This window comes from Thunnus thynnus, chromosome 14 (assembly GCF_963924715.1).
Source record: "Thunnus thynnus chromosome 14, fThuThy2.1, whole genome shotgun sequence".
In the NCBI taxonomy this organism is placed as follows: domain Eukaryota; kingdom Metazoa; phylum Chordata; class Actinopteri; order Scombriformes; family Scombridae; genus Thunnus; species Thunnus thynnus.
In genome coordinates, this window is record NC_089530.1 from 19,451,811 (window position 1) to 19,467,069 (window position 15,259).

The following is a 15,259-nucleotide window of genomic DNA, read 5'->3' on the forward strand; positions in this document are numbered from 1 at the left end:
GGATCGATGCGCGTTCACGGCGCTCCGAGGTGGCGCGCCCGTGCTTCTGAGCATCGTTTGGAGAAGAGGAGAGAGATAGACACAGAGACAGAGAGCTGTACCACACCAAGTGTCCACCGAATGTCTGTCTCTTCACGTTGCCAATGAATAAACCTCGCATTCCTATGTCTGCCAGTTGACACACTGAACGCGAAGGGATAGGCTTCCACCTCTGCACAGATTCAGGAGTCCTTTAGCGGGCTGCGCGTTTTTTCAGGTAAGCCCCCCCTTTTCCTCTGGTGACCGATGTCGCTGTGTTGTCTGTGTATTTACGCGCTATTCTTGATTAAGGAGAGGGACCGATAACGGGCGCGGGCGGTTTTGCGGTAGCTGTCCAAGGTGCTGAAACGGACAGGGGATTGTGGTAAGAAAAACACAGTATAGTAGAGCTAACGGCCTCATGTTAAGAGCAGGTTACATGACTTCGCTGTTTGCATGCTATAGGCTATTTAGGATTGCAGACTAAACCCTCCCAAGGATGTCGTGTGGGTGTCGTAAGGAGAGGGAAGAATCGTGAAGCTGTAACGTGCATACGATATCCGTTACATTTGCACAGTTTTGCACGTTTTGACTATGGCTGCTGTAACTGAATGGGTGTATCTAAGCTGCATTGTAGAGTAGCCTACCTCCTCCAGGGACGGTGTGTTGTTTTGCTGCATCTACCGTTGTCAGGGTCCGGGTCTTCACCTCACCTTATCTTGCCAATGCAATCTTAGGATGCATCTATAGTTTGGTGCCATGGAGGACGTGAAGATTGCTGCTGAATCCTTTAATGTCAACAAACAGTAAAAGGTTATCACTGTTTCAGATGTTGATTTTTGGGCACAATGAATCATCTTAGAAAAGAATGATAGTACTCCTGCATGATAGGCTACTTGTCATTGCTTTTCAGGTTGAACTTTTGCCTCCTTCACTGAGAATTCACATCGTGCCTGTTACCATACCTTGTGCAAAATCAACAGCCTTTCTTAAAAGAAATGTCCTTGTCAAGACCTTGTGAAATGTGAACACGTGTAGTCTAATAGGAGCTCTGCACATCTGTTCTATTTGGAAATGTCAAATATGTTGAAACGTGATCCGGGCAACAAGTTATGTAAATTGTTCTCTTCTTGGCAAGGTAAGGGCAAATCACGTTCAGGCTCCATTGTTCATCTGATGAACCAAAATATCCATTCTGTCCACAACAGGAGCACCTGACATTTCCTGTGGCAGATTTACTTACTGGATCATGGCACAGACCAACAGCGGTGGGCAGGGGACCAACGGGGTAGCGGATGAGTCCCCCAACATGATAGTGTACAGAAAGGTAAGGTAGCTGCTATTTTTAGTCTCCGCGCGCATGTGTGTGTGTGTGTTTGTGACTGTGAGCAAGTGTGTCTCTTGCATCAATTTACTTGACGATGAGCGGTGCAATGGAAATTGCTAATACTAATGGCAAGACAGTGTTCTTGTGCCATGGATGATTTAGAGTCGTAATACTACATCAGTTTGATGAGGGCATGGAGAGAACATGCAATTTTTCTCACACAACACGCATGACATGCACTGTGGATTCAGAGCATGCTTACACACATGTACAAGCACACACTGACACATAGTGAGACACCCTGACATTCATGCACACATTCTGCAGTTAAACCTTCAGCTTTTATTGCTAACATGTCGGAGAATGGAGTTTTAACCAACTGACATTAATGGAAATGAGGAAGCCACAGGTTTTTTAACCACGGTTCATTACACTGCTAGTGGTGTATTTCTTTACTGTTAAATCTGTTACTCCATTAGAGAATTAGAGAAAGGGAAGGGAGTGAAATGGTCCACTGCTGAGACACCTTAATCCAGTCCTGCTCCAAACATGACACGGATTAATGAAATAATAATCTGCAGGGAAGATCACATTGGTTTACTTTGAGGCTTGAGGTCCAATTATAGCTGCATACCGAAACTTTAACACCTGTAGTGTGAAATATAGATATATGAGGGTATGTACACTGCTCCTCGTGTGCACTGATTTGGTTGTAGTCTTTTATTCTCCCTGAACAGCTACATTAAAGATTATCCTACAAATAAGCCATTTTGAAAATTGCTTTTGCTACCATCAGGAGAGGCTTTTGTTCCCTGGTAGCACTGATATTGTTATCTAAAAGTTGGGGAATTTATCTGATCTGTTTTAGTATAAACCATCCTGTATTTGTTACATTTCTTGCACATAAAATTGATGCCTAAATCATTAACCCCAGGTATCATTATTCCGTAATTAAGTGTGATTGGGATCTAAAGTATCACAGCAGAGCGTTTTATGTGAATGTAACACCGCCTGATGTCCGATGTAATGTTTTACTTCACTTTCAGATACACGAATGAAGTGATCATTTTCTCATCTTACTTGTGGATGACTCAGGCATTGAGTGAATTTCTCCATTTCATTCTCTTCACCCTTCAGCGAATGCTCCCATTCCATCTGCGCCAGCTTCTGCACACCAGGAAGAGGATATGCTTAGCATGATATCATAGATTGACGGCCTTTTATAGCACTCACAGTGTGTTAGGCAATATTATTGCCAGTGTGGGACAAGATTTGCTGGAAGTGTCGCTATGCTTGTAGCACAAAGGAGTGCTTGCTATTTCCTAAGTCACAATTTTCAGGATCTTCCCCAAGCAAGACAACAGGCTCCTAAACTAGATTGCTCATAAAGTAGTCCAAATATTGAGGATAATGAATGTTACTGGTTTTGTCATTCCTTATAAGTTTTATTTGTGAAGACAGTAGAGGAAATCATGGCTCTTATTGAATTTTATTTCAATATGAAGTTGCATCAAAATATGCTGAGGCATGAAAACCAGTTGTATCCTGTAAAATATTGACTTGTGGTCTTTCCAGATATTCAATTACATGTGACGTCTCTTCCTTTCTCCTGCTAGTGATATGGGAGTGCTGCTTTTTTCGATCATGCCACAAAGGATCTTTAAAACCACGTATGCGAACAAGCAATTTTGCAGCTTGTATCATGAGCAAACAGACTTAAATGTTGTTTTCTTCAAAATTAGGAGGCAGTTAGGAGCTGCTTATCCTCAAGTATTTGGTCAGATTAATATCTTAGCCATAAAGCTGTCATACATCATGCAGTTTTTTCACTTCTCACACTTTTGTGACCACACATGGCCACAGCTTGGCTCCGTACACTGACTGACCTAGATACACTGTGGAATGAAAGAACGTGGTGAAGGCAGGGAGGATGAAATTGTGTTTCTGGAGTGGGTTTAACTCAAACTGCAATGGGAAAAGCACTGTCTGTAGACATGTGGATACCACCAGGATGAACAGGTGCCTCATATTCTTTTCAGATGGAGATGACTTGGCAGAGGTGTTGCAACCCACACTGACCACTAAGACGAGCTGAATTCTAAAGTGGAAAAGATGCTTTTATGGCTGTATTGCTGCTCAGTCCGTTTGTACATTGATATCATAAATACACTGTGAAAACACTATATAAAATGCCGTCCTCATCCACTCAATAGTTGACAATGTGCTAGCAGTGTATAGTAGTGGAAGGATTATGTAATATGCGCAGAGGGAGTTCTATGGTTGAGGACAGTGGATAGTGGTTTGATAGTCTTTCCACTGGGAGCATAACTACAGTATATCCTTTCACTCTCTCAATCTTGCTTTCTCTCTGGTCCGTCCACCCCTCCACTCCTGTCATTAACCTCTAATGAAAATGGATGGGTGAGCTGAGGTGTTGACCTGCTTGCCGTGGAGATGCGCGCAGAGATGTCTGTTTTCCTCAAGGACTTATGCACACAAGCACCTTGCTTGAGTGCATAAATAGATGTATCAAAAGTCAAACAGTACATTCGCATATAAAAAAATGTAAGTGCACAAGTACACGCGCAGCATTTAAACAGCTACATGTGCAGTCACACATGCACAAGTAACACACAGCCGGTTTCATGATAAATTGATTTATTGACAACATTTGCTGGTGACCCTGAAAATTTCATCACTCAGTATATGAATCCAAGCAAGATACTAACAAGTAATACGACGTCAGAACTCCTCCAGTTCATCAAGAAATACCAATAAAACGTTTAATGGATAAGCACTGCATGTCTAAAAATCTAGATAATTACTTAGCATATAAAAGCTTTTGTGATGTCTTGTTGCTCACATACTAACTGTGTCAGGCTTATATCATCAAATGCAGCAGAATGTATGTGTGTGTGTGTGTTTTTTTCATGCTTGCTCACATGTGTGTGGCATGAATAATGCTGTGATGCATGTATGAGCATGTGTGTGTGCCGTATGTAGGGCGAATGTTGCTAAGAGAGAGTGTTGAATTTTTTATGCAAGCCTAAAACAGCTCTGGCGAAGTTCATAGCCACTCAGGATGAGGAGGGAACATCTTCTCTCACCAGCCAGCGCTTTGTGTGTGTGTGTTCGTGATTGTGTGTGTGTGTGTGTCGGTGTGTACTGCTTGTGATTATGTTAAGGGAAAGAGAGAGGAAAGAAAACAGACGATTATAGATATTAAAATGAACAGATTTAACAGACAGCGTAGATATATTAAAAAATGGATATGTTGTCTACATTCTCTCCATCCTCAGAAAGTGAAAATCTACTGTATTCACCAGTCTTACAATTTTATTAAGTCAGTACAAAAATCTTAAAATGAGCACAATGAACAGTCTCCCAAATCTGTTTAAAACCTCACCTATTTTGATTCAACTATTCTTTAACACATTTTTCCTTAGAAATGGCACAACACCTTGGCTGTTCTCCTGCATAAGTTTTATGTTGCACGGGAGAAAATGTTGAGATATTTCTTGATTGAATTTTTTTCTTTTGCTTATCCAACCACATTTGTGCATGAAAACGACGGGGCTTTCAAATACAGTTGTTCAACAAAAATGTGCATGTCCATCAGTTATTTTGGAGATGTATGGAGATATATATTCAGACTTGACATGAAATTATTAAAAAATCTAAAGCAACAACTTCCACTTGCAGCTTTACTTCTAAAAAGGAGAAAAAAGGAGAACTTTTATTGTCTCTTGATTTGAGAATTTGTTTCAAATAAGTTGATTTGCTTACCAACAACGCAGACTTTTTAAAATAATTTCTTGATTTTAAAGACTCCATTGGTAAGATTGCAATATTTTTTTATAGTACACTGTAACTGCTGGAGTCTGATCTTCCTCTGTGGTGTAGTATCTGACAGCTGAGGCACCAGCCCACTCTTACTTACATCTGAGCTGCTGACGGGCATCCAGTAATTGTTCTTCCAGCAGCCAGTTTGGCTTCTGTCTCTGTGTAGAGCCATTAATCCTATACTGCATGTTTATTGTTTTTTCTGCCCTGTTTTTCCCCCACTGAGCACATGCAACATTGTACCACACTGTTATTGTTATGTTCAGCTGATGCAAGAGAGTACTGTTTTACATTCTGGTGCTTACATAGATGTCAATACAGTACATCTCTGATGTAATTGGTCCCTGGTGAAACTTGGTCTTTGCTGCAGATGACAATGATACAAAACAAATGTATGAGTCTGTTGTTCTTATTGTTCTTGCACTTTTCACCATGATGCAGTATGACTAAACAATGTCAGATAATGTCCTATACAATCTCACATAAAGTATAATTATTGTCACTTTAATGTCATGTTGAGGTAGCTATTTGTAAAACTAACATGAAATACACGCATGGGTTTTCTGTTAGTTCCTGCACAAACATAGTAAAAAAAAAGGGCAAATCCCTGATGAATATGTGCTTCAAATCATTATTCAACATAGTTATGCAACTTATTTCAGGTCATATGACCGAATACTACGTGACATGTCATGTCATATAACTTTGTCTACTGTTTAGTTCCCAGATGGAAAGATGAGTTTTCATTTTTCTCTCTTTCATTTTCAGTTTCAGGGAACTCTGTTCCTCACACTTTTGAAAAGGGTGCTGATGTTGCACCGTGAGATTTGAACCATTTCTCCTTATGTGACTCAGTAATGAAGTAATGAACAAACAGAAATAACAAAGAGGGCAAAGGTATTAGTGCATGCTATTGATTTGTCAATTGATTAAGTGGTTGTGTACAAGAGATCATTTTGCAGGAACAAGACTTTCCATCTCCTGTGCATCACTGCAACACAACGGTAATACAGTGTTGTTTGATGATGCAGAACTGCAGCCATTATAAATACAATGAGGTTGGTTTTGACTACTCCAAAGTCAGCAAGAAGATCTTCTCATTGGAAAGCATTTTTCAGTCTAGGCCTAATCTGCATCTTTTAAACCCTATATCATTCAGCCCTGTTATCAATACAATTTCCCCAGCCATCCTCCATTGTTCATGAGCCATAAAGTGGGGGGAACTGAATACATTTTCAGCTTTTCTCAGTTAAGAGACAGATTGAAGGGTTCTTGTACTGCCTGTTTCCCTCAATCTGCAATCAGAAGATCAGTAAGACAGAGAGAAAGAGGGACTGAGGGGGTGAGGTGGGATGATTTATAATTGCCAGATCAGAGAGAAATCTTTGTGTGTGAAGTAGGGCTCTTTGTATGTCAGCTTGCCAGCCAGGCGATTTCTGTTCCTGTGTATGAAAACATGCATGTTCTTTTTTGCACACACTGTAAAGAATAAGTGTGGGTGTTTGGCAGTCACTGTTGGATGGAAAATTGGCATTTATGGCTTTGTGTGTTTTAAACTAATCCATTTTGCCTGTATTTGCTGACGTCAATACCTAAACGCCAATTAGAGGGGCTGGGATCAGTGACACATGCTACAGTCAATAGTAGTGTAGTTCTGGTATCTCATCATTTTACTGGGGGCTAAGATAACCCACCATGCTGCATCTTATCACAATGCAATGTATAACTGATACATCCCACAAATATCATAAGTGACTGGGGGCTTTTTTTGGATAAAAAAACAATTTGAGAATGCGTGCAGTACTCTTTATGAGGCTAGTTCTTTCTCCTCAGCTCTATTTTTGGTCTTCAAAGAGACAATATAATGTGACGAGAATAAACTGAAGGCAAGACACACAGAGAAGATAGACATATGTACAGTACCGTAGGTGGCACTATCAGAGTCAAATTAAATGTTACTCTTTCTCACGGCACTGCTGAATACTCATTAGTACTCTGTCTTTGATAGCTTGGCAAGTAGTTACAATTAGTAACTATTAAACTTGTTCCCACAATTTGCATTTAAATCCTATAGCTCGTTTTGGTTGGAGCTATAAACAGTTTTGGGCAGGGGGCCAGAGGCATCAAAGTGACACTGCAACCTTTTCTGCCAAGAATTGTTTTCATTATCAGACAAAAAAAAAAAAAAGTGACAAATTTGAAAAATCTCCAACTTCGGTGCCTTCCTTTGGTAGTATTAAAAAAATGGCATTGTTATACTCAGCAGTGCAGCACTGCCAAGGAAAAAAAAAACTTGCTTATTGTAAAACATTCACTGTCAAAAAATTTTTTCTATAATAAACTGTGGCATTTAAAGGAATAGTTTGACATTTGGGGAAACATGCTTTTTGCATCTCTATGAGACTTAGGTGAGAAGATCAATTACACTCATATCTATCTGTTGAATATGAAGTTGGAGCAAGCAGATGAAGATGGAGAAGAAAGACAGGAAACTAATTTTGATTTTGTGGATTTCGATTCCTTTCAGACAGAGCCAGCTGAGACTAGCTGTTTTCCCAGTTTCTAGCCTAAATGTTAAGCTAAACTAACAGTTTCCAGGCTCCATCTTCCTATTTACTACCAACATGAGAGTGGTATTGATCGTCTCATCTAACACTCATGGTTAATTGTAGGCACCATCACTAAGGTTACTGTCATGTTTACCCATGGTCACGGTTAAACATGACAAAATTCATTTACTTTATTAAACATTTACTACCAGCCAAGCTCCAAACCTGAGTCCTCAGTATCAAAGGAATACACTTTGTATGGCCATCCAAATCAGACTGGCACACTATTTCCTGCATCGCCACTAAATGTTATGAGAGAAGATAAATTGTTTTTGCATTTTAGTTGCATATGATTGGAATCATTGAGGATAAAATCACATTTTTAGGAAAAACTACTTTGTTACATCAACTTAGAATCTTGATGTGTTTTTTCTTGTACTGCAGTGCTAATCACTGAGGTGACATAAAAGATTTAATACTGGAATTCACGGGGTGACAGTTTGGGCTGCGCCGTGAAGACAGAAAAGATACTTAGGCCCGTCTTGCTCTAAGCTCTCCCCTCTGTATATGTATGCCACAGCTGGAGCCTTTAGTCCTGTCTGTTGGGGTTATATAAGGGTCTAAGGAAGCCTGGGCATTAAGATAGAGGCTGACTCAGGCCTCGCCTCTGTCTGGTCATTTAATTCCAAGTCAACACTTAGCGAAAGATTATAAAAGAACCCTGGCCAGAGTTGTGAATGAATCCTCTGCCTCTGCCTCTAGTGTGATGATCTTAATGAGGACAGAGAGGCTCAGTTAGGAATGAAAAGAAAAAGAGAAAATTAGAGGGGTAACATGCAGAAGGAAACAGAAAGCGAGATAGTTTTACTTCAACTCTTTGCTGTATTTTTCTGTATTCATTATAAACAGGGTGTGTCTGTGCATCTGCCCAAAACATCTATCTGTCCTTGTTCTCTCCTTGTTTATATCTCCGTCCCTCCTCTCCTGACCCTCCATCCCTGCACACACCATCTGCATCTCAACTCTGTCCAGTCTCTACTTCTAATGCACTCCCCAGCTGTTTCTGGTGACAGCTCGTTCCTTCCCACACTCCGTCTACTTTGTATAAATTCCCACTTGCCTGCTTGTCTCTATGTCCTGATGTGTTAGACACTGTGTTTCTGTTTATTGTAGAAACTTGGTATTCTGTCTACTTGTCATTTTGCATTTGCATCCCCTCCAAATATCTCCACCTCCAGTTGCATTTAGCCCAGAGTAAGTGACTCTTTGACATGTACTTTAAGACAAGTCAACAGCATATCTGCTGTAGCATAAGTCTGATATCAACTGTGAGGCACTTTAGATATGTATGCACTGTAAAAAAAAATGGCATTTTAACATGTATTGGTGCATTTTTGCAATGTAGACATAATTTTGGTTTGTGATTAATCATTTTTGATAAGTAGAAATCATATCCATTGAGTGAAACATGAGCTATAACCACATGATTTCTCCTAATTTCAAAAATTAACTTTTTTGAAAAGTGTCATTGCTTCTCAAATCTATGATTACCTCCACTAAAGCATTCTGCCAAAGAAAAACAGAAATAATTGGAGGAATACCGTTCCACCATTGTATATTTCATAGCAACCTCAAATCATTGCCAAAGCTAGAATCGCATTTGCACGTCAAGAGCCTTCAAAAGTAAACATAAATAAGAAATCTTGTTATCTTCTCTGCAGAGTATTTCATGCATTACCTCCCTTCCCTGCAGTGTATTTTGGCAGCTTGAAGCAAGAATGTAGTTTTTCTGCAAAACATCCTATCAGTTTTCTCTGTCTCTCCCTCTTTGTCTCTCTCTCTCTCTCTCTTTCTGTCTAGACTTGTGAAAACATTTCTCTCAGTCCCAAGACTTTTTCAACCCAGTTTCCCTCACGGTCTGTCTCTCGCTCTGGTGTTCACACTTTGCCCTCTCCATTTCTATCTCTTTTATTTCCTTCTCTCCTCTCGCTCTCCCCTCCCACTCTCATGCCCTCTTTTGTTCAGTTTCAGGTCTTTGATGTTTCTCACATACTCGCAATATAACACTAACTTTCTCTCTTTGTCTCTCTCACACTCTGACACACGTGCACTTTCACTCTCTTTCTACACCCCTCCCATGCCCACTCCTCTCTAAACCTCCTCAGTGTGTGGCTCCTTACCAGTAAAGCATCCATCCACCTCTGTCTCTCTGTCCCCTCCTCTCTCATCCCTCGCCTCTCTTTGAAGTCATCAGAGCCCTAGTCAGAGTCCATGCCACTCCACTCAGCTTTTATCCTCACACAGAGAAAAATAGAGGAATGTATTTAGACCCTACTGGAGCATAGTCATCTCTCCTCCTGTGAAATGATTCACTCGTGACTCATAGCTTTATTGGGAACTCTCTCTAAACAAACAACCATTGGATGTGGCATTTTCTATCCAAATTGACTGGAACTGTAACTGAGAGTGCTGGCCTGATTGTCCCCCTGCAGCTCGGTGTCTCTCTCAACAATGAGGAGCCGTTCTCCCAGAAGCAATCATGTCTCAGTGATTAGCCTGCCATGACTGAGAGCCATCACGCAAATCCAATACCAGCAAAATAATAAAAGTCAAACAGCAATTGTTCCAAAGGGTATATTTTCATATGTTTGAGACATAAATTTTCATTTGCCAAACAGACGGAGACACACCTTTGTCTGCACTTCTCAACTCATCACTGCGGCAGAGACACACACACAAACACACACACACACACTCTCTCGGCTTACAGGTTGTAGTGTGCTGAGCAGCTTCCACCTGCAGCCTACTGAGGCTCACAGCTTCACACCATTAGTTCAGCTTAGCAAGCACAGCCATCCACAGCACAGCCTAGTCTATAAACCCCGGGCGCCATCTTGATTCAACTTACTGCTGTTTTTCTTTTCATCTTGTGCCCTTCACTGCTGAAATGAAACAAAATAATGATTTCTAGTTCGGTGTGCCATAAAGAAAATGTATGCAGCTGTGGTGTGAATTTCTTATGCGCAAGTGTTCTAATATCAAACATTAATGCTTCAGCAAACTACCCCCAAAGATGTAGTTCAAGTCAGGCAAACTTTAAATTAAACTCATAAATTTTATTGTAATATCAAGTTTTATGCTATATTTAAATACAGGGAGGAACAATATTTGGCTAAAATGTGGGGTTTAAATAGCTTAGCTCGCTGGTTATGTAATCTGAAAGCAAATGCCAAGCTGCCTGTATTATTTCCATATATTTTTATATTTGGAGATGTACTTGAGAGAATTATGTCAGCTGTAAAATATGAGGAGGTACATTACGATTTGGGAGGAGGAAAATTGTCTGCATTAAATAAATTCAAAGTCTGTCTTTGTTGTCAAGGCAGTAATGTAAACAAGATGATTAATTAGAGCTATTTTGAAATACCTGGCAATGCAAATGCATATAGTGTTAATATGCAATTTTCATAGAAATACATGTGGTTATGACTAGAGCTGCTTTGATGGCAATGATGGTCTGACGGTCCAGAATAGAATATGTCAACTATTGGATGGATTGCTGAACAGATATTCGTGGTCTCTATAGGATGAATTTTTATCACTTTGGTGATCCCCTGACTTTTCTTCTAGCACCACCAGCAGGTTACATTTTTTGATTTATGACCAAATAGCAGCAAAATTAAGGACCTTCCTGTCAGCCTCAGCTGCATTTTGTATTTAGCGCTAATTAGCAAATATTACCATGCTAATGTGCCAAACTAAGATGGTGAACATGGCAAACATAATACCTTGTTATCATCATATCAGAATTGTTATTATGAACATGCTTGCATGCTGACATTAGCATTGTCTTGTCTAAAGTTAATTTTTACACACTGCCTGAAATACATGCGTTTTTTTATAGGCAAAAGATAGCCAGTAAAACAAAAACTCTGTTCCACTACTGCCATTAGAATATCTTATCTTGGTAACCATTATTTTATTCATCCTGATTCTCAGACAGTGACTCCTGGTTGAAGTGTCTTATTTACTAATTGAGAAATGACATTCCTGCGGACAACGCCGTCTACAGTGGTTGTGCTTTCTCCTGCCCTCCGTTTTGTTTCTGCTGTGGTGGCTGGTGGCTGTTCTGTTGGCATCCCCATGACAACCACACCAGCAGTCTGTCAAATGCTATTATCTCAAACACTTCAACAATGTGTCCAGCACACCCTTAGCTACCACAGCGACACAACACGAGTGTGTTTGTGTTTGTGTGTGTATATGTGTGTTTCTGTATTTCTGTGCTGGTGCATGTGTATGAGTGAGCAAACATTCACATTTAAGAGGGCTGCTCAGTTCATGAAAGTCTGCAGTGCTTTGGCTGAGTTTGTTTCATCAACACTTTTTAAAATTACATAAATAAAAGTGTGAAAAGCTCTAGATCCACTGCAGTAACTACTGTAAGTGCATTTACTCAAGTACGGTAGGAACAATTTTGTCCTTTTCAAGTATTTTATTTCTAATGCAATGTTCTGTGCTACTTCTACTTCTCTACATTTCACAAGTAAATAATTTGGTTATTGTTATTTGATAGCAGTAGTTAATACTTTGCAGACTTCAAAGATCACCTATAATCAGTTACATTGTCATAGATTAGGTACCCAAAGTAGTTAAAATTAGCTCCATCTTGACTAGCATAGCATTAAAATGTTGCATAGATCAGTAATAATATAAATAGAAAATTAACATTCTTAAAGGAGCCAATCTGAAAACTGTAAAGAGTACATTCCCTGTTAAAAGTTAATTACATTTAGCTTTTTACTGCTTCATTTAGACTGTTTTATTGCTACTTTTACAAGGATCTGAATAATCAAGACTGAGACTGCTGATCTCTAGGACATAATACACTGTACGTCAGATTCTCTATCTCATCTCTGCTTGGCCTGTACGTCAGCGATTGGACATTGTTAACAGTGTTTCTCATCTCCCAATAAAGCCTCACTGCAGATCTCATGCATGTATGTATGTACATATACGTATGTATTGGCAGAAATGCCTCCTTTTTGTGCTGCCTGTGCTGTTCAAAAGAAGAAAAAAAAATGTTATCTAAGCTTGAGCACAGTGAAAAAAAAGACAAGGTCGCGTTTACAATGCATTAGGATATGGTGGTAAGGGTTTCTCTATTCCTCTGGACTGATTTGATTTGTTGATATTAGCTTACTTTGCCTGTAATGTAGAGCCCTGCAGAGCCCTGTGTGAAAATGGGAAAGCTGATATTGGAGCAAGTGAGAGAGGATATGTCAGGGTAAGGATAGGTGCATGTGATTTGGATCTCCAGATTCTGACAAGTTTTGCTAGTAATGAATCTGTCCTGTATAAATGTATAGAACTGAGGCAGTTTTTCTTCCAGAGGCCTCATTGCTAGATCCCAGCCTTAAAAATTGCACATAGATGACAAGTTGACAATCTTGTGATTCTTTTGCAAATTCTGGCTTCTTGCACCTCAATTTCAACCTGAGCAGTAAAAAAGTTTAATTGCATCTCTTTTGAAGGTCCCACAGCCTTCCATCAATCTGTCTGACGCATCACAATTTCAATAGATTCTACCTGATGACAGTATGAATCACTCCAAGAGTGACTGTTATTGTGAAACGCTCAACAAAGCCTATCGTCCATCATCTTCACTGCTCCGTAGTTCAAGCGTCACTTGCGTCAAACAGTGTGCCCTTATCGGTTTATTGTCTACCTTGACTGTTGTGTCCTCTGAAGTGTGCATGTGTATATGTCCTGTCAGACACCCAGTCCTTGTCTTGTCTCTTTTCTGCAGACAGGAGAAGGCAAAGGAATGTCAGCCTGCCAGTATCCAGCTGCTTTTCTCTTATTGGTATTCAGGGCACACAGAGCCGTCTTGAGTGTCTGTTGCACGTGCCAAGGAGGAATGTGGGAAATGAGGGATGAAGAGAGGAGGAGTGGAGGAGTGAGGCCCCCTCTCTCATGTTATCTGGACCTAAAAATAGACAGCATCCTCCCTTCTTTTCTATTCCCAGTGCATCTCTGTTTCCATACTCAGCCTCCCTCCCTGTTTCTCCCTCTCTGTTTTCCTCTCATCCTCTTCCTCTTCCTCTTTGTCTCTCTGTTTAAGTAAACATGCTCTCTGGTGCCCAATGATAAGACTCCTTAAGTGTAATGCCAGACAGTTTGGACACTGCTAACAGGCCTGCCTTGCTGAAGGATTAAATATAGAGGTGATTTAATTTAACACTACAGTATTCCCATGGTCCGATTCTGCCCTGTTTAACCACTAAACATAAAAACATTTTTATTAAATGCTCCAAGGTCCAAATCCCCTTAGAGTAAACAACTGCTGATTGCTAATCATGAATAAGTGCTGAAATCGCAGTTTGAACTTTTTTTTTTTATTAAAAACATCTTTTATTATTGTTTTATTGAATTATAAGTTCTTATATGTTGTTGTCTGTGAATGGCTCATCAATAGATGATAACACTCTTTTTTCGAGGTGTGTGTATACCTACATCAGTAACACCTGAGTTAACAGCTGCATTAGATCAAGACTATAATCTTAAGCAAAAATTAGCAATTAGATAAACTGTCTTGTGAACAATTTTAAAAAGACACTTTTATACAATACATCTGAAAGTAATGTAGCTTTTTTTCTTCCTTTATCTACTAATTTGTGATAGCATGCTGTTTGAGTGATGAAATCATGGTAGGTGGGCAGGAGGGATATTGGCTTTCAGTGGATTATGTTCTAGCACATGGCCAACCTTGGCTTAGTCATCGCGCCCACTGCCCGCCCACCAAGAAGATGAGTGTGTGTGTGTGAGTGAGTGAGAGAGTGAAAGAGAGAGAGGCCTTGCCCTAGGAACACTATCCCAGCGCCAGCCAGGAACACCAGATCATAGTAGATTTAGAAATAGACAGAAAACAGTGTCTAGAAAACAGAGTCAACTAAAGGTAGAGACAGAAGAGTGAAGAAGGTCTCACCCCAGGAGAACCATCCCAATATGAGAAAGAAACTGATATGTAATAGTGATGAGATTAAGGCAAACAATAACAATAGCAGTGAAAACAGAAGTGATACAGGACAAATGAGTGTGCGAGCGTAGGATACCATGTCCTAGGTCACTCGCACCCAGAATTGTATTTGTTACTTATCAGCAAATACAGAAAGTAAAAGTACAAGCCGTTTTATAGTAGACCCTTTCCCACACATAATCAGAGTGTCACCACCAGTAAGTGTTGTTACTGCTGCCTACTAAGAACACTGCTACCATTATTACTATTATTAGTCACACTACTAGTATTACTACTTTTACTGCTACTATAGTTGTAATTGCTGTTAATTGCAGTTGATTTCAAAATGACTGCAGTATATAATACACTACATGCAAAAAGAAAAAACAACACCAAAATAGGAATTAAGTATATTAAGGAGAATGCCCATAGGATAAAGGCCATGACATGCACAAAATAATGCATTAATTTAAAGCTGATGTTTAGGCCACTTGGGAGTTGCAC

At 39.9% G+C, this 15,259-nt stretch overlaps 1 protein-coding gene across 2 annotated transcripts in view; it reads left to right on the top strand.

The window, feature by feature from the left end:
• rgs7a (regulator of G protein signaling 7a) overlaps nt 1–15,259 on the top strand; it is a 51,315-nt gene continuing 36,056 nt past the window's right edge. For both annotated transcript variants that reach the window (XM_067610436.1, XM_067610435.1), the window contains exons 1-2: nt 1–256; nt 1,227–1,345. In XM_067610436.1, the coding sequence (XP_067466537.1) occupies nt 1,268–1,345 (78 nt within the window). In that variant the 5' untranslated portion in view covers nt 1–256; nt 1,227–1,267. The remainder of the gene's footprint in view (nt 257–1,226; nt 1,346–15,259) is intronic.